General features: G+C 40.8%; 2 protein-coding genes across 6 annotated transcripts; one reads left to right on the forward strand and one right to left on the reverse strand.

Moving 5' to 3' along the window:
* Positions 1-62: 62 nt before the first annotated feature.
* On the forward strand, positions 63-16,367 carry LOC121197352 (sorting nexin-14-like). Of its 5 annotated transcripts, XM_041060925.1 has the most exons (31): positions 67-596; positions 714-884; positions 1,030-1,150; positions 1,346-1,419; positions 2,537-2,615; positions 2,729-2,772; positions 2,867-2,954; positions 3,035-3,119; positions 3,202-3,358; positions 3,530-3,605; positions 3,776-3,820; positions 3,955-4,035; positions 4,320-4,434; positions 4,692-4,847; positions 4,975-5,099; positions 5,791-5,849; positions 6,332-6,358; positions 7,233-7,376; positions 8,056-8,188; positions 9,241-9,427; positions 9,887-9,970; positions 10,261-10,361; positions 11,525-11,636; positions 11,854-11,894; positions 12,126-12,245; positions 12,969-13,092; positions 13,758-13,922; positions 14,806-14,901; positions 14,986-15,077; positions 15,333-15,389; positions 16,154-16,367. In XM_041060925.1, exons 2-31 carry the CDS (start codon positions 748-750, stop codon positions 16,193-16,195), a joined length of 2,967 nt encoding a protein of 988 aa, XP_040916859.1. In that variant the 5' UTR covers positions 67-596; positions 714-747; the 3' UTR covers positions 16,196-16,367. The 5 variants fall into 5 exon arrangements, with proteins under 5 accessions (XP_040916861.1, XP_040916862.1, XP_040916859.1 ...); XM_041060927.1 differs by having other exon boundaries at positions 63-884; positions 16,157-16,367; XM_041060924.1 differs by having other exon boundaries at positions 67-884.
* Positions 15,902-22,484, reverse strand: LOC121197353 (snake venom 5'-nucleotidase-like). Its single transcript, XM_041060930.1, has 9 exons — positions 22,100-22,484; positions 21,729-21,951; positions 21,403-21,591; positions 20,924-21,121; positions 20,307-20,461; positions 19,813-19,921; positions 19,533-19,682; positions 18,841-19,041; positions 15,902-17,580 (listed from the first exon to the last, which is right to left on the reverse strand). Exons 1-9 carry the CDS (start codon positions 22,442-22,444, stop codon positions 17,423-17,425), a joined length of 1,728 nt encoding a protein of 575 aa, XP_040916864.1. The 5' UTR covers positions 22,445-22,484; the 3' UTR covers positions 15,902-17,422.
* Positions 22,485-23,796: the final 1,312 nt, after the last annotated feature.

Here is a 23,796-nt window from a genome sequence, read left to right on the forward strand (position 1 = left end):
CAGTGATATTTACACCGCGAGTCCGTTATTTAAGAATATATCACAAAAAAAAAAAAAAAATCGACGTGGCGGAGGAACCGAGGAGCGCCACTCCCACCGCACCCACGTCCCTGTAAATTTGGGACACCCCGTCGTATATTATGGCTTACTCAATTGCGGATAGACGCCGCCGAGACACTAGTTTGCCCACAAACAACCGGAGCCAGTATTTTCCGAGCTGCTTGTGGAAACGCAGCGGAGGTGACATCACGCGTCCCCAGCGCTGACAAGCAGGCAGCGGCCGTAAGCCCCTCGGTGGACAGAAATGACAGCTGGAACACCGCAGCCATTAGCCGAGCACGAACCCACCGGAGTGTTAGGACGGCCTATGCACAGCTGATGCTGCGTAATAACAGCTAAATCCTGCTGTGGCTTACAGCTGTGTGCTGCACCTCGCCTGCCTTACGCTGAATCCTATAAACAGGCAGCCTGCGTATTTATTCTGCAAATTCATGATGGTGTCGCTACTGGACTACAGCGAGAAATGGCCCACAACATTGACCATACTCATTCAGTAAGCGCCGGAGTCGATGAATAAAATCACTGCAACCTGCTCGGTATGTAAAGAAAAACATTCGCTCGAAGTGACATGATTTTGCGGTGATGGTGGTCTGAATCGCCGCTACACGCCCTTATTCATATTTAGACGGTCGCTCACGTTCTTTATTTTACAGTAATATACACTAGGCTACATATGCATAGGCGAAGATGGGATGCATCAGGGTATATCTGCAGAAAATAAGACGCAGGATAAAGCTGGACCGGCTCAGAGAGCTGGGCCGACAGTATCCAGTCTTCTGCTTTCTGCTGCTGGTCCTGCTGCTGTCCACCCTGCTTTTAAACAGGTATGCGCACAATAGTTCATATCACTTCATCAATGCTACTCCCTATATGGCACCCCTGACCTACTACAGGGCCATCCCAGCTATTCTCCAAGAGTGCTATAATGTTTCTAACTCAGTTAATAGCAGTATTATTCCGTTTTCACAGATATATTCACATTATTATGGTGGTTTGGTCCTTCCTGGCTGGAGTTGTCACTTTTTACTGCTCTTTGGGGCCTGAGTCTTTGCTGCCCAACATCTTAGTCTCCATCAAACCAAAGACCAAGGTAGGTCACAGTTCAAATAAATTTACTCTGTGCCTTGATTAACAATTTGGCAAAATTTGGGGGTGTCTTTTTAGTGCTTTTACAAAACACGTTTAAGGTTTATAGTGATTTCTGATGAGACACTTTTACAGCTGGAGTGAATGATGGGTAGGGGCCCCATAATTGCTGTTAAGCTTTGAGAACTTTCTCTTGCAGTCATATCAGCAGGAGCTGTTTCCACTGGGGCACAGCTGCGCTGTTTGTGGAAAAATCAAATGCAAAAGGCACAGGTGAGTTACCTGGTACAGCACAGTGGTACCTGAGAAAGTGACTGTATTGTGACCTTGTCATTTGTGTCAACAGCAGTTAAGCTGAAAAGATAAACTCAAGCACTCCATACACCTAGATATTCCTGTGACTATGTGTGTTACCATGCTACTGCATAGGGCTGAACGATTTATCGCAGAGGTGTCCAAAACTGTTCCACAAAGGGCCGTGTGGCTGCAGGTTTTTGTTCCAACCAAGCACAGTTTGGACAGTTTGGACATCCCTGATTTATCGTTTTCTGATCGAAATTGCGATTTCAGACAACGCGATCATGTGATCAACTGCTGTGTCAACTATTTTACACATGCCGTCTCCCTACCTGCCAAGCTCACCAATCAGAAGCGGCATGCTGCTCGTGGACAGGTCAGGCTAACGCAATCAGTGTAACCTGCTCCACCTGCTCCTTAATTTGTGACATGGCTTCAGCTGGAGCAGAAACGGAGTTACGGGATTTAATCCCCAAGAAAAACAGCACCTCGGTCATTTCGGGTTTGAGGTTGCAAACGTGCACCAGAAACAGGTACTGTGCAAAGCTTGTCGTATAACCAATTTATCACCACAGGCATTTGCATGACGAAAAATTACAGCATCTTTTGCTAGCGTAACTCCGTATAGGAGTTATAAGAGGATACTTCAGCCAGGTTGCCATCCCACTGCTACATGCGGAGTGTAAAGAAAAAGTGCTAACTGAGCTGAAAAATGTCGAGTGTTACACCACAACTACTGATATGTGGAGATCTTTTCCCTAAAATCGTTCAGCCCTGCTACTGCATATGTTGGCATATGCTGGGTTTACTTATGCTTGTAAAAGACAAGGTGAAAATCAAATAATGATCAGTTTGGAAGCAAACAGTAAGAGAAAGTGGCAAAAGTGTCACTTTGAAGTGAAGCTCTTCTTATATTTCTTGAATCTTTTTGCATTTGGTTTGTCAACATGCTCACTCAGAGTGCTCAGTAATACATTGTGGTTTAAGATTAATTTATGGAAGATGTTACACCTCTCTTCAGTCATACAGGATTCTTATGCTTTTTTTCAGTGTACAATACTGATTTATTTTGTTTTGTCCAATCTACTGATAGACCAACCCTATTACTGGAAAACTATCAGCCATGGCTTGACTTGAAAGTTCCTTCGAAAGTTGATGCTTCTCTTTCGGAGGTAACACGACTGGATTAAACTTTTTTTTTTTTTTTTTTTTTTTTTTTTTATATTTTCAAATTAAATGACCAAGTTATTTCTCAATCCAATCCTGTGTGTTTTTTTTCCCCAAGATTCTGGAGCTTGTACTGGAAAATTTTGTGTATCCTTGGTATAGGTAAGCCATTTGGTTGTATATTTTATACCATAATACAAATTGAGGTGGTATGTGTTATATGGAGAGACCAAAGTGACTGTAAAGTCTTTTTCAGAGACATCACGGATGATGAGGCGTTTGTTGATGAGCTGAGAGTGACGTTGCGTTTCTTTGCAACCGTGTTAGTTCGCCGAACCCAGAAGGTGACAAATTTGGCTGTTCTGAAGTCTAAAATCTTGGGATTCTGATTGAATTATTTTTAATGAAAAACTTTCTCCCACAGGTGGATGTGGTATCCCTCATCACAAAAAAGCTTCTTAAAGTTTCCATGAAGCACATTGAAATAATAAGCAAAGCCAGGCAGAAAGGTATTGCTGACATTCACAGCGCACTGACTCCTCTTCTTTGTGTTCTCCATATTTGGCTAACTCTTTTTGCTCTCCCCTGTAGTAAAGAACACAGAGTATCTTCAACAAGCTGCCCTGGATGAATATGGTCCTGACCTTCACATAGCCCTTCGCAGTCGCAGAGATGAGCTTCTCTACCTTAGGAAGCTGACTGAGATGCTCTTTCCCTACATCCTGCCACCTAAGGCAACAGACTGCAGGTAACTTGTAACATGTACTGTAACACTGTAGACCAGTCAGGCAAGAATGATTATCTTTGTTATTTTGGGTGACAGTCTGATAGTATTTACAATATGCAAAGGTAGATAAGGATCATTCTTTACTCTTTCACTTTCTTATTTCCTACTGCCGTATCTCTTTGCTCCTCTCAGATCTCTTACTCTCCTAATAAGAGAAGTCTTGGCTGGTTCTGTCTTCCTTCCTTCAATGGACTACTTGGCTGATCCTGTGAGTGTAGACACATCAAGGGCTCAGTTTGTTTTGTGTTTAGTAAGCACGTCGATTAATGAGAATGTTATTTATCATGAGCAAGCAAATAGTACACAGCAGTGTGTCTTAGTATTCTGCATGATTTTTGTAAACTTGCTGTTTTTTTTTTTCTTTTTTTTTTTTTTCAGGACACAGTGAATCATTTAATTTTGATTTTCATCGACAACTCCCCTGTAAGTATTTGCTGAACTTTGAACTGATGCACACGTCCATTTACATCTGTGTATTTAGACATATTTCTGCAGGGTGTATGTACTTTATGGGTGAACAAGATTAACATGGTTTCTATCTGCTTTTGTCCATTAAGCCTGAAGAAGCCACAGAGCCCACTTCAACACTGGTTCCTTTCCTGCAAAAGTATTCTGATACTCGCAACAAAAAGCCCTCAGTAAGTGTTTCCTCACATCCAGAGGAATGTAGTGATAAAGTAATTCTACAATGTTTTTAGCTTCGTACAACTTCTGATCAAATCAAAACCTCTAAGCATTACTTCACGTAGGAGCCACTGGTTACTAAACGTCATCCAGCACATACTGTAATCACAATATGCAGACCCAGGGTGTGTTTTAGCTCTATCAGGCCTCACCAAGACACACCTCGCAAGAGGCTAGAGGGACACTCAACTGGGGTTTTTCTTCACTCTCCTCCCCACTTGTCGCTCTCTCTCATCAGGTGCTAAAACTTGAGTTGAAGGAAATCAGAGAACAGCAAGATCTTCTCTTTCGTTTCATGAACTTCTTGAAGCAAGAGGGGGCTGTCCATGTGCTCCAGTTCTGCCTTGCAGTTGGTAAGTCTTTCCCAGTCGCTTTCAGGTGATTTCAAAAGAGGCCTCCTTTACCTGCAAGGAGTAACTTAGCTATCAGTCTGTCAGGCTGTTATTTGGACTAATTAAAAGTAATTAGATTGCATATGTGTACTTATCAGAAGTGAGCCCTACTCTAGGGCTTCTCTCAGCCACTCATCCAATCTAAAATGATTAACAAAAAAAAAACAGGTTTGCTTTGTTACACGCTGAGTTTGTGTCTGATTCTCTTAACTTCTCAGAGGAATTCAATGACAGGATACTGTGCCCAGAGCTGTCAGACTCAGAGAAGATGATGCTTCATGAGGAGGTGAAGAAGATCTATGAGACCTACTGTTTGGACGAGAGTGTCGACAAGATCCGCTTCGACCCATTTATTGTGGAAGAAATACAAAACAGTGTGTGACAGGGATCCTCTTTGAATCATTTTAGATAACTTTCGTTTCTTTAAGAATCACATATGTATTGGACGTACTTTAATTAACATGATTATTTTTTTGTTTATTTTTAAATTGCACTTCCCAGTTGCAGAGGGCCCGTATGCAGAGGTGGTGAAGCTGCAGACCATGAGGTGTTTGTTTGAAGCCTACGAGCACGTCCTGTCCCTCCTGGAGAATGTTTTCACCCCCATGTTCTGTCACAGTGATGAGGTTAGCATCTTTACCAAGAAATAAATCACTCAACCAGACAACATCTGCCGGAGGCTCAAGCCAATTTATTGATCACTTTATTTGTATTTGTATCTGTATCGCATCTATCTGTTTTGTTCTGATTTCTAAATACAGTCCTTTCAAGATATTGTTTTGGTACAGACTGAATGTTAATATCCTCCGGCAAATGAAATTTGATTGTGTCAGAAATAACAAAGCTATATCTGTCATATGCTGGAATTAGAGCTGATTTGGAATTCACTGACTCTCCTGCGCTATCCTCTTCCGATCTCTCAGCCACCAACCGCTATCGTCCGTGTCATCAATACCAGACGCGCAACTGGCCAATGAGCCGACACTGGCGTTATGCCAAGCTGCCAAGCCGAATTTCACCCCTCAGAGGCCGTTTCATTGAATACAGCTGGGTGGACCAGTGCTCAGCCATTGTCCACAGCAGGCCACTGCCCTGCATGAATAGTGTCTAGAAAATATGATATTATTTGATTTTTCTGTTGCCGCTCCTGTTCCTTCTCTAAAATAAACTGTGCAGTCACGATTATTATTAAGACGTAAAGGACTTGCTCGATAGATAACATGTTTCTTATTTACAGTAGTGTATCAGAATTTGCGTATACAGTGTTTGATTGGTCTGAACTGTGTGGTCCTTTTTTCTTTCCATGTCACTCACCAGTACTTTCGCCAGCTTCTGCGAGGGGCCGAGTCCCCTGCCAGAAATTCCAAGATGAGCAGGTAGGTTTCACTTCAGCAGTTTTTGTGATTGTGTGTATCAGAGGAAAAGCTTGTTTATAGTGTTTATCGATATATTGATGCACTGGTGACTTTTGTCACAGAAAGCAATTAAAGCAGAGAATGCCTCACTGGTAGTTTTGTTTTTTTTAGATAGTAAATCGATTACAGTATTTGCACCCACATTGCAGCTCTCTATATCCAAATGGCCACTGTGCACTGCAGTGTGAAGAAAGAATAGGGAATATAGCTTCATATATAGACACACACACCACACACACACACACACACACTTCACCTTAATACAGGGTCAAATAAGCTGTAAATTAACAAACATTTTTTTTTGCTTTGCAGTGTAATGAAACTGAAATTAGAAGTAAATTGAGAGTTGAGCCCAGGGATCGAATGTCATGTTTCTGTCACGGGGTGTGGTGTGTATGTGGCCATGGCGCCCTGCTGCTAACTCCTTGTGCATATTGTTCCAGAAATAGCCTCAGTTTGGATGACATTCGGTGAGTATAAGGCATCAGTGTGCTGATCAGAACAGTGGCTGGCTGAGCAGTGCTGCTGCACGCAAGATACAAAAGATACTCATTCTTGCCTGACTGGCTCACAGAGGAGGATGTACTGCCTTTTTAACAAATTCACTGAACCCTGGGCACACTTCATTCAGGGCTTCAGTTCACTGAGCACTAGCTGATAATATGATGGTATATATAATTTTCTGGCTAATCTATTTTTACTCCTAAATATGTTTTATTTGGTGCTTGTGCTGTAAATGCAAATAATTAGTTAATCATGATAATCATAGTACATGCCATCATTAATCATATGTTCAGTCAAGCAAAACAAGAGTCATGCTGCTGAACACATGCAATAAAGAAAATCTTCCTTTTGGATGGTTTAGGCTTTAGTTTTCATGCTTTTCTTAGCAAACGTAGGTTTGCTTGATTCCAGAATTATGGAATAAAACATCAGGGGAACTCAGAGACGGAAGCTGGCTAGTTTTATGTTTCAGTTTTTGCATCTGGTTATGCAATGTTGTTATGAAGGCAGTTTTCAAAGCAGCATCAATCATGCCACTCAGAGGAGACAGAAGAAATAGTAGAGAATGGCTAACCCTGGCACTTCAGTTGTAAATACTGACCAACTAGGAGCCTAAATTCCCTACATGTCTGCGATTCAGTAACCCCCCCACCACCCTCCCCCCTTCCACTCTGCTCGTCCATTCGCCTAGTACTCCATCAATGTATTGCCACCACCGTGCTGTGTCTGTGACTGTATGTCCACTCTTGATTCTGTAACCACCATACTGCCTGCCCTGGTATGATCCATGGTCCTCTCCCTCCTTTTGCCCCTGGGGACATGACCCTGTTCTGCTTATAGTTCCTGGGACTGGAGCCCCGAGTCCCCGTCCTCACTGTTCGCCTCTGGCAGCTCTTCACCTGCATCTTTTAACTCCCTCCATGCCCAGTCCACGTTCACAACCTTCCCATATGGCTCACTATCCCACCGCCACTCATCACCAAAGTAAGTCAGGGTCCATCCGTGTGTCACAGGTCGCTCAGTGTGATGTTGTGCTACCCCCCACCCCCGTGACCCCAGTCTCAGCCAGACGCCTGCATGGTGGGACTGCTGCATGGGATCCTGTTTTTATTTATCATGTGTCTCTCCTCCAACTCTGTTGTTTTGTTTAGGAAAAACTCCCTGTTGTTTTTGACAGTGCAGTGACTTTTCAGCTCCTTGTATTTTCAGTATTGTCACCACTATGATTTTTATTTCACGGAATCTGACAGGCACTCACACAGAGCACCTGTAATGCTGTGCACCTTTTCTTGTTGACTGGTAACCGATCATTTTCATTCAAATTTGCGATACCATTCACTTTAGACATTTGTCCATGGAATCACTGCTCACTGCTGTGTGCTGTGTTTGATTTTGGTCCTGCAGCGCTTAACCAGCAACCCAGACATTTCATTGTGAGATGCCTGTGACGTGATATATATTATATTGGCTTTGGGTTTGGCTACCTTGGCTTTTTCCTCCCATGTACAATCATCATTCCAGTGCAGTATGCTGCTCCTTCTTTCTCCTTCTCTCCTCTATGGTTCCTTGCGTGTCACTTCTCTCAAGCTGCATGCGCTTTGCTGAAGCCATGCACATCTCCTCCATGGTGCATTGTCTAATAACCTGTTCGTTTGGCCTGCAGAAACACGTCAAAGAGGGGCGAGTCCTTTGGGATCAGCCGCATTGGCAGTAAGATCAAAGGAGTGTTCAAGAGCACAACCATGGAGGGAGCCATGTTGCCATCCTACGGGCTGGTAGAGGGAGAGGATGACATGGTAAAGCTGATGTAAAAATAATCCCAACACTCATTTTTAGATGATGTAAAGTGTTTGTTATAACTCTCACAGGATAATAGAGTTTAGATTTAAATACAAAGCAAATGATTCTCTGGGTGTTGCTCATATTCCACATCCAAAAAAAAAAAAAAAAAATTTATTTTTTTTAAACCAAGCAAGCTACTGCAAACAGTAAAACTCAAACCAAAGCACTGTTTTACACTATCACAACAGCTACCACTTGGTGGCGTTGGTGAGTAAAGAAAGGAAAGCCACAAAGTTAAACAAATCTGTCTCTCTCATGTGTAACCTCCACACGGTTTTCCATTTTGATGATATCACTAGTAATTACTGCTGCTTGTCTTCTAAAGACATTCACATGATTCCAGGAAGGAACTGTGCTTTTCTGGATTTGCTGAACTTAAATATTTCCGGTAACGTCCCTTTTTTATGTCTGCACAACATATGTTTAAATGCTCAATTGATAGAGGGTTGTTTGGAGTTTGAGGAGCAAGTCTTTCCCTGGGAAAACACATAAGAAAGAAACATGAAAACAGCCAAACATCATCTTTGCTTGAGAGAAATTCAACTGGTATATTTTGTTATAACAGTTCTGGCCTAGTGACAAATACTATGTTCAGGAAAATTAACCATATGTACTGTAGAATGATATCTATTCTGTAGATGGTGCAGCAAAACAGGACCTGTTAGCTGAAAGGGGAAATTGTAATTGCCCATCCTGCACTTTGTGATAAGGGGTATCCTGTGTTTACTTTTCCATTTCCTCCATTTGTGAGCCTCAAGTTTTTTTTCAGACTTTCTTTCATATTTTTTAATTCACTATGAGCTTCCTTCATAATAAATATGATAGGTGTAAACTCTATGTTCAACAAGTTACAAAGAGACACGTTTCAGCTGAGTTCACTTTCTCTTCGTTGTGTTTACCTGCAGCATTTTGCACCTTAACAGTAGAAGTTTTGACCGTGACCTGTTTATTTAGGCGGAGGCTTACTCTGCGTGATGTTAACCTCTCTAACTTCCTTCCATTCAAGGTGGAGGAGGCCATGATGGTGCTGGAGGATGACTCCCCAGTGGAGGCGGCCTTTACCCCCAGCACCCCTCGAAACCTCTCAGCCTGGAACATCACCATCCCTTACATCGATTTCTATGACGACGATGTGAAGAGGGAGAGGATTCCTGTGTTCTGTATTGACGTGGAGCGCAACGACAGGAAGGCAGGTGAGGCTGAAAGGACTTGTCCTTCTGTTTCATCTGAGAGACGAGTCCTTCTGCTTTGCAACATGAAGTATCAGAATGAACTTAGACTTGCCAAGATCTTAATGTGAAAATAAAAGTGTTTTGTCATTGAAGAGTAGGACCATGACAGGCAAGAGCATCTTATTGCCAGTAAATGAGATGCCATAGATTTTGCCCCAGTGACATTATGCTGCTGAACATAGCTACTTGTTGACTGTGCAACCTGACGGTAAAATCTAAAGTTTCTCTCAAAAAGCAGAAAATGACTTCTGCAGAAAAAGCTGTGAGGAAAATGTGTGTACAGCTTCCAGACATCACATAACATCAGTGTGAGAACTGACGTTTCATTTCTTTTGAAGCTGTCAACATGCATCATTCCTTTGTGTGGGAGTAATTCTAACTGAGATTATATCAGTTCTTTGTTCTTGTGTTTATCTGCAGTGGGACATGAGACTGAGCACTGGTCTGTATACAGAAGATATCTGGAATTCTATGTGCTTGAATCAAAGCTGACTGAGTTTCATGGTAAGTTTTCTTTATAAGAAGGGTGATTGATAAGTTCTTGACCCAAGGTAGAAGGAGTTTGTTGTGGATAACTGCATGAAGACATTACTGGGAGATACCCAGGTCTGTGCCAATGTACTGTTGTCTTATTTGTCGATATGTCAAGGTCATGTCACAGATCTTGTATGTAGTCTCCTGTGAGATGATGGTGACTGGCCTTCCAGGATGGTGGTCGTCTTCAGGGCTCCCGTAAAAGGAAGGTTGTTCTGTTAATATTTTTTCCTTTCTGTGAACTCTTACACCCTCTATAGGCTCATTTCCAGATGCACAGTTGCCCTCAAAGAGAATCATCGGTCCCAAGAATTACGAGTTCCTCACGTCGAAGCGGGAGGAGTTCCAGGAGTACCTTCAGGTAAAAACACTTAAGACTTTGCCTCTGAATATTATTAGACAGGTATAATTAATGTATGTTGACGGGCCTGGATATGAGCTAGCAGCTGTGACTGCGCACACACACGGTCACACGCACAAGCACACATGGCGCTACATACACAAATCTTTCTACTGCACTCAAGTGATCAGACACTGATATTAAATTGAAAGGGTCTCAGTTTTTGAGCATTTGTTCTCGTATCCTGATAGGAGTGCTCCACATCCATTGTCAGAAAACAGCCTTTTTAAAAGTAATCTCTTTGAAACTATGAAGAACAGCTGTGAGGAGTACTGTGTGTCCAAACAACGGACTGGTTAGATCACTGCTCTAAACGGCTAAGAAAGGATCTCTGCGTCTCTGTCTAGCCATCGTCATTTAGCCATCATGAGGCCAGCTGCAGACTTTCAAAACACAGATGCGGTAACAGAGTTCAGACTCTAAAGTCGCAATCGGGGTTGTAATCCACTTTGAAGACTCTTTTTAGCAGCACATTCAAGGATTCTTGAATGAGATTTGAGACCTGGTTGCCAGACGTTTAAGCAGAATAATGACCAAATTCACTTCTTCACAACAGAAGATTGTTTGCCATCTGAGATTTATTTATCAACAACATTGAGTTTCCAGGGCGTCCTTGAACACACCACCAAGGGAAGAATTTTAAATGGTCCTCCTTGGAAGAGCATTGCCAGAAAATCATATCTGATGACAGTAAAAATAGTGATGGATCACCTACACCAAAATAAGTTTCAAGACTTTGCAAGTTGATTTTTTTTTTTTTTTTAGTATGCTGAAATGAATGGACTGAAAAGGCTATGTTGAAGACTTGAAATTAATTAAAAAACCTGTAATAGTCTGTGAAACATTGTCAGAAATTATGTAAACTCTGCTGATATAATATATGATATATGTGAGGCTATAAAATATACACAACCATAGATTTTACTCTTTAAAAATCTTTTTAGTTATCTCCGATTGAATGTGTTCACATGGCAACCGGAGTACCTGCTTTGACTTGGCATTGCTTCTTATGTCAGACACATTTTATAAAGCCACATCTTTGTTCCAAAGCTCTCTGAATGATGTTTCACTATTAAAGAGCACAACTTAAAAACGCTGTGTATTTACATGTGCTTTCTTTGCAGAAACTTCTCCAGCATCCAGAGCTGAGCAACAGTCAGCTCCTGGCTGACTTCCTGTCTCCTCATAGTATGGAGTCTCAGTTTCTGGACAAGATGTTACCCGACGTGAACCTGGGTACAGTATGAGACAGATTCTGTCTGAACAGGATGTAGAGATTGTGACAAAGACCAGCGAGATGGATTATGTTTGCGCGGCGGAACATGTCAAACACACTGTGAAAATGTTTGATCAGCCTGACCTTGGGTTGCTGTGAAAAGATATTTGTGTCTCAGACAGAGGCAAAATGTGACAGAACCATACATCACTGAGATAATTTATTTATGTTTCACAGGGAAAATCATTAAATCTGTCCCCAGCAAACTGATAAAAGAGGTAAGAAATGCATTCCTAGTGGTATGTGTATGCCTGTCACTTTTTCTCTATCTTATCTTTCTACAACAGAAATGTTTCCCATCACATCAGTGCAAACTTAGTCAGTTTCTTTTGTATTTCTCTGGTTCTCAACTGTCTATTGGAACATTTTTACAGGACAAACACATCTGTAAGGAAAATATTAGTACTTGTAAGTTATACAGATTGCACTGCTGTGCTTCTTTTTTTCAGAAAGGGCAGCATCTGGAGCCTTTCATCCAGTCCTTCTTCAACTCCTGTGAATCTCCCAAACCCAAACCCAGCCGTCCTGAGCTCACCATCCTGAGCCCTACCTCAGAAAATGATAAAAAGGTGGGGAATCCATATTGTAGAGCTTCAAATGTCTTATTCATTCTCTCTCTTTCTTCCACTCTCTCCCTGCAAGCCTAGGCCTGAGGGATATTATCCTTTGAGTACAGCTGGAGTCCTTCCTAACTCATAGATTTATCTTTTTAAGTTATACACAGAGGGATTGCCAGGGACAACTTTCTGGTCAAAAACACACAATCCAATCCAGTTTTCAAAGCAAAGTCATGGTTTGCATTTTCAAAGACAGCGTGGTCCAGCTGTGTTCAAATAAAAGGAAGTCTTTTTACCGCTTGAGCTTAATGCACACAGTATTTTATATTAGTTTTTTTTATATGTATTTATTCTGTCTTACTCCTAAATAAAGTAGTTCACAAAATTCTTATCCGATCTGACATGTAGTGACTTTCTTGATTCTTATTTGGACAAAAAAAATGCTTTGAGCATGTAACTTGACATCTTGCCAAAGGCTGAATTTGTGAGATCACAAAAGGTTTTACAAGTCTTCACCTGTTTAAACACAGTCTGGCTCATTCTCATACAGTCAAGTGGCAAATGTCCACTTGACTGTATGAGAACAAATGTCATTGCCTTTAAATGCAGAGATATCTGCCATTAACATCTTGTCATAGAATTTTGAACATTTTTGAACAAGTTTTTAATTCTGTTATTTACACTGTTTAGTCTTAAATGGGCTTTAATAAAAACTTGTAAATCCCTCTCTCATAGCTCTTCAATGACCTCTTCAAAAACAATGCCAACCGATCAGAAATGACTGAGAAGAGACACAATCAGAACTACTTCATGGAAATGATCACTGTTGAAGGGGTGTATGACTACTTAATGTATGTGGGTAAGTTCTGCCCATCGCATTCTATTTATCAGGAATTTCCCAGCTTAAATAAAAATTAAGTAATTAAATAATTGGAAAATGATAAATAATTTTTAAAAATTATTACTATCTCAGAATGCACTTGTTTTATCAGAAATCACAAAAAGCTCACAGTTAGCCAGCTGAATTATTAGCTGGCATGGAATTTATTTATTTATTTTTTTATCTAAACATTTCCATTAGTGTTCTTACATGAAATATGTGCTGTTATGTCAAATTTAATATTTCATACAGAAATACTCATCATCACAAATTATTACAAATCCCTAATGGACACCACATGAAAGTTGGAATTGTAAATGAGAAAAAAATGCAGTTATTTGAATAATATTCAGACCTATTAAATCTAGTTGTAGGATTTTATTTATATAGCGCATTTCAGAAATAAAGTTCTTAAGTCTTTTATAGTAACAAGACATAGAAACGTAAATAAAAGCAGAATGTAAAAGGTGTGTGTCTGTCTGTCTGTAAAATGCTGAACTTGAAGTAGAGGATCAGTGTTCCCTCATGAACCGTGACCCTGACAAGTCCACCCCTGGACCCCTAACGCAGAGTCCCATTATTCACTCAACCTCTCTCTCTCTCTCTCTCTCTCTCTTTCCCTCCTCCTTCTTCACGGTTGTCAGGCCGAGTCGTCTTCCACATCCCTGACTGGCTGCACCACCTGCTAATGGGTGGCAGGATCCTGTTCAAGAACACACTGGAGGCCTACACAGATTACTACCTTCAGTACAAACTGAACCAGGTGGTCCAGGAGCACCGGCTAGTCTCACTCATCACCCTGCTGAGAGGTACGTGGCAGTTAAGTCAAGAGATATTCACGTGAATGTGAGAGTAACATAAAAAATAGCTAAATTAAAACATTATGGGTGAGTGAAAGAAACTAATTTTGGAGCCAGGAGGAAGTTAGCCTAGCTTAGCATAAAGACTGGAATCATAAGAAAACAACTAGTTACAACACATAATTACAACATTACAAACATTAAGTTTTCATTTCTATTTGCATATGTGTTAGGAAAGGAGATACATGTTAAGTGCATTTTAAAGGTGCTGTTATGTATTTTTAAACTTTTAAACCTGGACTAGATGACAGACTAGATGTTTCCCCAACTGCTTCAGTCTTGTCAGGGTTGCTTGTAACAGCATGGGGAAGGAGGACCCAAACGCAAGCACTAAAACAGGATGATGCAGTGAAGTAGCTTTTAATGGATGAAATCAGATCAGGCAGATGGGTGGACAAGCAGGAAGGCAGGTTCAGACAACAGGTAACTAAACACAAGTACCAGGCACATATGAAAACAAGCAGCTGGTGGCAGTGGCAGGTTTAAATAATGGCAGGGAAGCTCAGGGGATTGAAAGTATGAAATAGAAAAGGGGTGACTAGATGGATATCGTGACAGGAAGAAAGTGCAGGGATATCTGGTGGGCAGATGGACAGTGGAAGTTCTGGGGAAATGAAGACAAGAACGTAGCTTGGGACAAGTTAGCAGGGGCTGGATGCAGGGTTCGAGGGGAACTGAGGAGCAAACAGTGGCTAGTCTTTGTGCTAAGCTAATCGCATCAAGCTCTATACTTGACACACAAACGTGAGAGTGGTATCAATCTTACGTAAAATGATGAACTATTTCTTTAAACAGGCTCATTAAATGAGGTGAATATTCCTTGCTCTTCTAGACACAGTGTTCTGTGAGAGCAGTGCACTCCGCTCGGCCCAAGACAAGCAGAAGAGGGCAAAGAAGACGTTCGAAGAGATGATGAGCTACATTCCAGGTATTCGTTAAAGTTTTAAAGGTTTTCTCCAGAACAACTGGCCAGTCTTACGAGTTGGGAAATTCATAAGCCATTTATCTTTAGACTTTCTGGGAAAATGTATCGGTGAAGAGGCCAAGTATGAAGGAGTACGCCTCCTCTTCGATGGATTGCAACAGCCAGTTCTGAACAAACAGGTACAAGGACATTCACACACATACACATACGCACACGCACACACACACAGAGCTTGTAGAATGCATTCCTCATTTTCCCAGCATGTTTGTACCTCACTGCTGGAACATACGTCAAGACAAAAATAAAATGACCTGAGGGAAACTGTGACAGTTACAATTCGTCACTTATCAACATTTGTTTCCTGTTATGTTTTTATTTAAAGACCACTGGCCCTAATGGTTTTCATCCTCTTCCTGTTTCTATGCCTTCCTCAGCTGACATATGTGCTACTGGACATCGCCATTCAAGAACTTTTTCCTGAGCTAAATAAGGTAAGCGACTGCTACCCTTGGTTTCTAAAGAAATATAACGTCTGAACACCCATTATCTATACCAGCTTACACTTTATAGTACTCCTCCTGTCCTCCTTCCTAAGTAGTTATGTTTGACTAAAGCTATCAGAGCCAAACTACTGTTGTCTATACTGATACTATTATAAAGATAGTGAGAAAAGTTCAAATCTCTGCATGTTCTCTAGAAACTGTAAGGGATTTTTGTTTTGTTTTTTCCCAATCTGCCAGACTTCAGTTCTGCTTTTTCTGCCTTCTCAGTGAAGAAATGACAAACTTGCCTTACAGGAAACTGATGAGTTTGTGGGGCCCATAGTATTGAAATCTGTGTGCATATGCCAACCTTAAGTGAAACATTGCAGCTGTTACCAGATAATCACGCTAGCAGCAGTTTGCATCTGCAGTAATCAGGATTTGAGTTACAGTGAAGAATAGGGAGTAAAAAAAAGTAGAATAGTGCAGTCAGTGGAGGGTTCTCAAGTTCAAGATGTATGCTCATTGTTCGTATACTTTTATTAATAACATACATAATATATTTTTTCCATAAATCAGTATAATCATTGTGTAATGAATAGTAGCATAATACTCGCATGCATTGTTCTATACTTAAATCTTCAAATCAGATGTGAATAATTACATAATTATGGTCATTACGTATTATCTGAAACTATAGGTAATAATTTATGCTCTCTATATAAAAGAACACCTATTTTTGTGCTCTCTTTCTCTCTCTATGCTTTTGTTAGCAGGTACAGAAGGAGACCTCTGTGATGGCTCCATGGATGTAAAATGAACAGTTCAATGGACATGAGCTAACGTAACTCATCCCACACTACTGCAAAGACTAACCAAACTAACATGTAGAGCATGTGTATATATTACCTGGAAACACAAGGCGTCTCTTGCTGTATATTTCATTTACTTTGTATTTTAAATTATATAAATAAATGATAGATCAGTGTTCCTTGTGATTGTTTTTTTAATATAAAGCAAAAAATGTGTAGATATGTTTGACAGCTGCAGGTGGTTATAGCTGTAGTGAAACTTGAATGACTTTCACTTTCTGTTTCACACTGAGAGCACACTGTGGTGTTTCTATTTTTACTTAAGCACCCTATGTGAATGCCTCATCTGCTACAGCAATGCCACCTCACAATAAAGTCTTGCTTTTTTTCTTTTTTTGTAATCATATTCACCACAGTGAGTCTCCCAAACTCTGCTAAGCCCCATGTCCCCCTGAGGTGGGGGACTGGGGGACTCTAATGGCTAATTCAGTGTTGCATTTTTGAATTTTGGTGAGGGGGGAGGTAAAGGGAGGGGCAACATCAACATCAAGTTGCTCTGTGACAACTCTAATCTGGACAGAAAACAGAAATTTACAGATTTACCAATCATATGTACAACACTTTTGCTGTTGCAATACTAATAATAATGTCAATAACTTGAATGTAATCAAATAGCTAAGGAAATATAATTCTTTAAAAATGTTAGGTTTGACGAGCTGTCACAGTGCTCTGTTCATTCCTGAGAGAGTTATAGCTGCCAGACAGCTTTCCCTTTGTTCATTATTTCACCCAGAGGACGGACAGTGCCTTGCAGTCTTTGGGCTCTTTCAGATCTCTCTAGTCAAGCATTGTCTTGGATTTTAGATATAATATGGCACTTTTTCCATTTTCTTTAGACACGCAAGAAAATGCCATTCATACTTGCAGAGATGTTACTAAAATTATACTACATGCACTTTTTACAACAGTATTTGTTAATGTCCGATACATTTTTGTTCTTTTCATATTTAATGTGTTCATCTTGCTGTATGGGTAATATCAGCTGATTTGTGGGATAAAATAAGTTCCTACCCGGATATTGAATCTACCCTGAGCCTGCATTTGTGTTGTCTTCTATTTATCCTTGAAGGCAGTGAGATGGAAAAGCAGCCAACCAAGTCCCGTAGGTATTTCCAAGCAATCAAACTTGCCCTTAAGTTAATCACAGTTTCCGTGAGTGCACAAAGACAATCAGAGGGTTGGGGACAGAAATAAACAAAGCAGCAACAATCCAAGGCTGTAGGTTGTGAAGACAGCTGAGTTCCTGAATCTGATCCGGCCTTCCACTGCAGGGTACACACGCTTTATGTCCGAGATGTATTTGGAAAAAACAGAGATGTCCATATCACCTACAAAAGGTGGGACAATTGACAGCTTGGTTAGGATTTGGTTGGTATTTTATGAAATTTGCCAAATAAAAATTCTGTCTCCATGTTGCACATGTTTTAAACCCCCTGTTCTTAATTTCTACAGTCCTGTAAGCTGTGTTATACTCCACCCGCCCACCAGATGTCCCTGGACTTATTTCCTGTCTCCAGATCCACCTCTTCACCTGTTTTCCATTTCCAATCATCGAACTTTCCCGCCTACCCACACACCTGTTCCTCATTTCCTTCATCTGCTTCCCTGTATTTATGCCAACCCAGGTTCGACCCTAGTCGATTACCAGATTGTTAGCTAATGTCTCTGTGTGTTTCCCTTTGTCCTGCTCATGCTGTGGATGCCTGTTCCTTCTTCTTGAGTGCAATTGTAGCTGTTGTCTGCACCTGCCTGCCTGTCCATCTGTCTGTCTGTAAGCCTGGTCCTCATCACTTCATCTATTCAAGTTCCTTCATTACACCACCCTGCCCGTGCTCCTACCACCAGCTTTTTTCAGTTTTTACATAAACATTTGAATGTGATGGGTGGTGTCAAGTCTAATAGTACAGAAATGTGAGCCAGTTTCTAGTAAAACACTATGAGCTCAGGGGTTAAATATGGCTTACATTCCTTACTCTAACACTCCCAAATCCTTTGATGTTTCATGGGCAACTGAAAGTGAAGAATTATTTCTTGATCCAAACCTGAAACTCACTTTCTCCTAAAACATTTCCCACTCACAAGGAAAGGTTTGAACATAATCTCTAACACACACTAAGTGTGAATGTGACCTTCTCTTCCAAACAGTCTTCTGGAGTCCATTCAGAGAGATTTAAAAGGTTGCTGGTGAGCACCACCCTGAATGACTGTGTAAATGTAATCAATGAAAAGCACAGTCCAGTCCTTCAATGATTTACCATTAAAAAACATTAAAGCCCAGGGCTCTCTTTAGTTACAGTCCAACAGGAGGAAGGAAAAACTGGAGGTGTGTGGTGGGGTGTGTGGGGTGGGGGGGCGGGCACTTTAAAGACATCAGAGTCCTGGAGCAAGCTTTTTAACAACGTGCAAACTCTCAGGAATGATCTTAATCAGAAACACTGGTAGGTAAATGTTGTACCTTTATGTGAGTGTGAAGTCCTGAAACTTTCAAGCAAACCCTTCTTTCTGGCTCTTTGCACATCAAAATAAACAAATTTATCATACTGACAAGAGAAAAAAAATCATTTTAGGTAAATACCTCTGCTGCTCACCTGTGTTATGCTTTAGCAACTCATCCTTGATCATGGTAAAGCTGTCACCTCCGCTCACCATGTATGAAGGCATGACCACCGTGTATGTCTTACCAAGTTCTAACGGTTCATACTTGGGCACGCGGCACTCAGTGCAGAGCATGGACAGAGACACTACACGCTGGTTCACTGACCTGGAGAGGTCGTACTCTACCTGAATGCCTGGAAATGGGTGTGAAAAAACATAGGGAATGTTATGGTTTCTTGATTATGTTGTCATTATCCACAGCTGACAAGACTGCATAATCAAGACATGACCGCTGGAGAATTACTTGTTCACAAAAAGAATACTTTGACATTCTGGGAAATATGCCTATTTCTTGCAGAGATGGAGGCGAGAAGATCAGCATCACTATCCGCCTGTATAAAGCTACAGCAGGAAATGGTTAGCTTTGCAGGAATACAGGAAACAGGGGAAATGGCTAGCCTGATGGACCTGATGGTCAGTCCCTACACACAATTGACTGGCTGCTTGATAAACCATAATAGGGTCGGTTGTTGTTGTAAGGAGTAACTAATTATTATTCTGCTCTCGGCGAGATAATAAAAAAGAGTAAAATGTCAAATTATTCCTTTAACCCAAAACCTGACCAGAGAAAGTAAGAAAGAAAGGTTAATATTATTCTAAGGGACACTTGTGCCTGAGGACAGACCTGAGACTTGAAGAAATTCTCCAGACTTTGTTCCATATCTGTGAACCGAGTGTTCAAAAGCCTTTTTCACTGTTGATCCTTTTATCTGGACCAAGTCAAAGGTTCCTCCAAATGGTAATACAGTGAGGATGTCCTCCATAGTTATGGAACCTAAAAGTATAAGGGCAAATACCAGTGTGTTTATATATACATACATACATACATACACACACACACACACAGCCTGTAATGACACACTTAGAAAATCTGTGGAAAAACAAGTAGAAACCAGCAACATTACCGTTTTTGTAGCGCTCATCTATAGATGTTCGTATAGCCCCACTATTCAGCATACATATACCAACATGATTCCACTGCAGCTCATCTGAGTACCTTATATTGTGATAAATCTGGCAACACAAAACACAAAAATAAAGAAGTTAAATTCTTCTCAGAAATAGCTGCTCGTTTACAGTTGTGGAGACTGACCTTTTGACAATGAGAGCGGTCTCAAAAGATCTGCTATGTGGTATTTTTGTCAGCTTCCTCAAGACCCCTGCAGCCCTTTCAATTCCACAAATTCCCACTTAGTGCTAAACACTGAACATGCACAGGCAGGAACTGATATTACAACCAGTGTGAAGTTGGGGTCCTTTTTGGAGGAAAATGTCCTTGTGTGTGTTTCTCCTTTGTCTCAGTGGCTGATAAACTCAACGGCAGTGTGAAGGAGCAACTAAGGCTTTCTGAATAAACTGTAAATTAATAAATGAAGTGAAAGTTGTCTGTCATTTTTACCATGGCATCACAGATCAGGTTTCCGAGGTTACACTCCCGAAATCGACACTCCTCAAACGTCCCATTGAGGTAGACCAATGTCTGTCCGACATACTGTGAGGAGTACTGAGCCAAGTCTTTCTTCCACTCCTCTATGTCAGCGAGGACACCTGGGTCTGAGAGAGTTACAAAAAAAGTCATGCTTTTGGAAAGGAGGGATTTAAGAAAACATGATGCCAGTTTATTGTAGTGTCACTGAATGTTCAAGAAAGGAAAATGGATTTGTGTTATGTTGTTTTAACAAATGGACCATGCATTAAGCTGTTTCTGAAAAAAATCAGATGTAACCACGTAGTCCCAACCTTTGTTTTAGCATCATTTGTTTCAACGGCTGTGTAAACATAGCACTGTTATTACCAAAAGTATTTCAAGATGTAGACTAATTATTTATTTACTTGGGCGTGAATAACAGAGACGTGGAGATTCATGCCATTTGATGTCATATCGAGCCATTTGAACACGATAAAATCTTATTTAGTTCAATGAGCTGTTTCAGCTTTTCAACCAGTGAAGCACCAACTGAAAACGACTGAAGAAAACGTCTAATTACTGGAGTACTGGCTGTTACTGCAGTCTACCTTGAGGAATGCTGCTGTCCATCAGGATAGGGTTTCCAGCAGCTTTTATGACATTCCCAGCCTCATCAAAAGTAACTTTCAGGTATCCGAGGTATTTCCCAAAGGCATAAGCCTGGACCACTGGCACGTTTCTCCCATCGTCAGACTTCACCATAAAGGGGTATAGGCCTGCTGGAACCTCTGTGGATGGGGGCTTTCCTACACAGAAATAAATTGCGTGGTGTGCAGTGCACTACTTCACACTTCCTGTTACAGTTAAAGGAAAAGATGCATTTGCACTTGCACTTTCTAACTCTTTTGTTTCATCTGTGGCACACAGTTTAAGTGGCTGAGTCAAAAAGAAAGGGCAGATTTAAGCAGCTGAATGAAATAAAAACAATACAAGAAACAAGCAATTACAAGATACAAGATAGCAAACCTTCTATAAACCTCATCCACTAGAATAGACCTGCCTGGGGAATAAAATAGTATAAAAGTACCAGTATAGAGGAATGTGTTGGTGTGTCCTCCAATAACAACATCAACTCCTCTCACTTTCTTGGCAATGTCTTGATCCACATCAAAGCCAGAGTGGCCCAGAGCAATGATTTTATTACAGCCCAAGCTTTTGAGCTTATTGACTTGAACCTGAAGAGCTTCCACCTCATCCTCAAACTTTAGGTGCTGGCCTAACACACAGAACACAGAAGAAGAGAGACAGGGTTATTTCACGTGGACACAAAAGTGTCTCCATCGTGTTGCAGCTGAGCTTAGAATGACAACGTTTTATCTTACTGTAGTGCTGCATGCAACAAAAGGTTTTCACCTGGCATGGATAAGAAGGGAGTCTCTGCAGTGGTGTAGCCAACCACAGCCACTTTCTCTGAACCCACAGTGATGACTGTGGAGGGTTTGTAGTAGCCACTGAGCTCTGCGGCCAGAGTCTGGTCAGGTTTTATGTTGGCACTCACCACAGAGCAGTTTACCATCTGGAGGAAGGGCTTCAACAAACCTTCCACTCCATTGTCAAACTCATGGTTTCCAATCGCCTGTATGACACAAAACACCGTGGCTTTCGTTAAATGGTGGACTCCAGAGATTTCATCTCATCAAAAACTAACTCTTCAATGTTACTGCTACAGTAACTTCTGAAAAGTGCTAAATAATTAACTATATGGAGGAGTGAGAGTTATTTACCATGACATCATAACCGAGTTTGTTCATGAAGTGCGCTGCTTCCCTGCCTTTGTAGTAGTTGAACCAGACAGTTCCCTGAAACTGGTCTCCGGCATCCAGAAACAACACGTTCTTCTCCATTTTCCGGATCTCCGATACTTTAGTGAACCGCCTGGCGACCCCACCGAAGCATGGACCCCTGGGTGAACATTTCCCGGAGTCCTCGCTGGTCTCCTCGATCCGTGCATGGTTGTCGTTGGTGTGAAGCAGTGTCAGCTCGAAAGTGAACACTGTGCCCAAACAATTTAAAAACAGAAAGAGGCAGAGCGAGATCAAGAGAACGCGCCGAGGCGTCCACACACTCATTGTGCCGCTGTGCGTAAAAACGCACTAGTGACCAAGAATATATGGCGGACAGCAAAAGGCGTGAGCTTTTCGGCTGAAGTGGGATGTGTGAGTCACAACAAGTTTAAATTTAGGATTGGAAAATTAGATAAAGAGACGAGAAGTTAGAGTACTTTTCACACTAAAGACAAAAGATAAACACCAGTGAAAAGATTTAAAAAAAAAATAATTCTTTTCAATGGCCAGTGATCAATCTGAGTCACAATTTGGCTTAGTAGTATCTGGTAACTTATTCAGAGATGTTGAAAAGTGTATTTTATATTGTGGGAGTCAGTGTGTAAATTGCATTTAGTACTTATTGTGTTGTGGTTCCACCAGACCAGGGACTTCAGATGGAGAGCAGCTGGTAACTAAATCTGGTAAACACTGTCTCTTGTCTTTGGCTGAGAGTAATGTTTTTTGTACTTAGTCCCTGACAAATAAAATTTAATAATAACAATAATAATTATTATAATTATGGCTATGAAATCTCAGAGTTTTGACTCAGTCACTCAGAAATATTCACTTTGAATCTTGAGTTTTTTTTTAAAAGGAATATGCATCCACACACATCTGACCTCTCTTTTCCAGAACAAGGGAACTATAAACAAAGAATAGCTTCTGTTTATAGCACTTATTAGTTTCCTATCCTCTTTTGTTTCACGAATAAATGGATCACTGCACCCTACAGTTTGTGTTAGTGAAAAGTGACAGCACTGATTTATCTGCTCTGGTGAATACAATGCCCTTCACCCAGCAGCTCCCCTTAGTGGACAGAAAAGGACAAAAACACTAAGACAGTTAATCAGATGTTACTCAAAGAGAAGCATTGGGCCTCCTAATTATTTTTCCTCATAAATTAAATAGGCTTTTAATGAAGATCTAACCTAATAGAAAAGGCTGCTAATACAGTAATGGTTAAGTCCTCATCAGTCCCACCACTGTGAACTCAACATCATAGTGAATAGTGAGAAAGCCTTGTAAACAAAAGAATTGCAATGTCACTGAAAAACTCAGCAACATTTTTGAAAAGAAAAAAATGACATTGGCCTTTGAAGACACTTTATTATTTGACATTTTTGAGATACTCTGCAGATTTAAAACCCAACAATGTTGTTTAATCATTATTTCCTTGCTAACAATGAGAAAAGATGACAGAAAATAACATTTTCTGTCACCTATTTGTTCATTTCATATTAAGTAAAATAAAGAAAGAAGATTATTTTAAAAGGCATCCAAATATTAAAATAGTATAAAAATATATTGAAAATATATAAAGTGTAAGTACAAGTGTGTAAGTTTGAATATTACAGCAAGAGACTTTCTGTGGCCAT

Source organism: Toxotes jaculatrix, chromosome 17 (assembly GCF_017976425.1).
Source record: "Toxotes jaculatrix isolate fToxJac2 chromosome 17, fToxJac2.pri, whole genome shotgun sequence".
In the NCBI taxonomy this organism is placed as follows: domain Eukaryota; kingdom Metazoa; phylum Chordata; class Actinopteri; family Toxotidae; genus Toxotes; species Toxotes jaculatrix.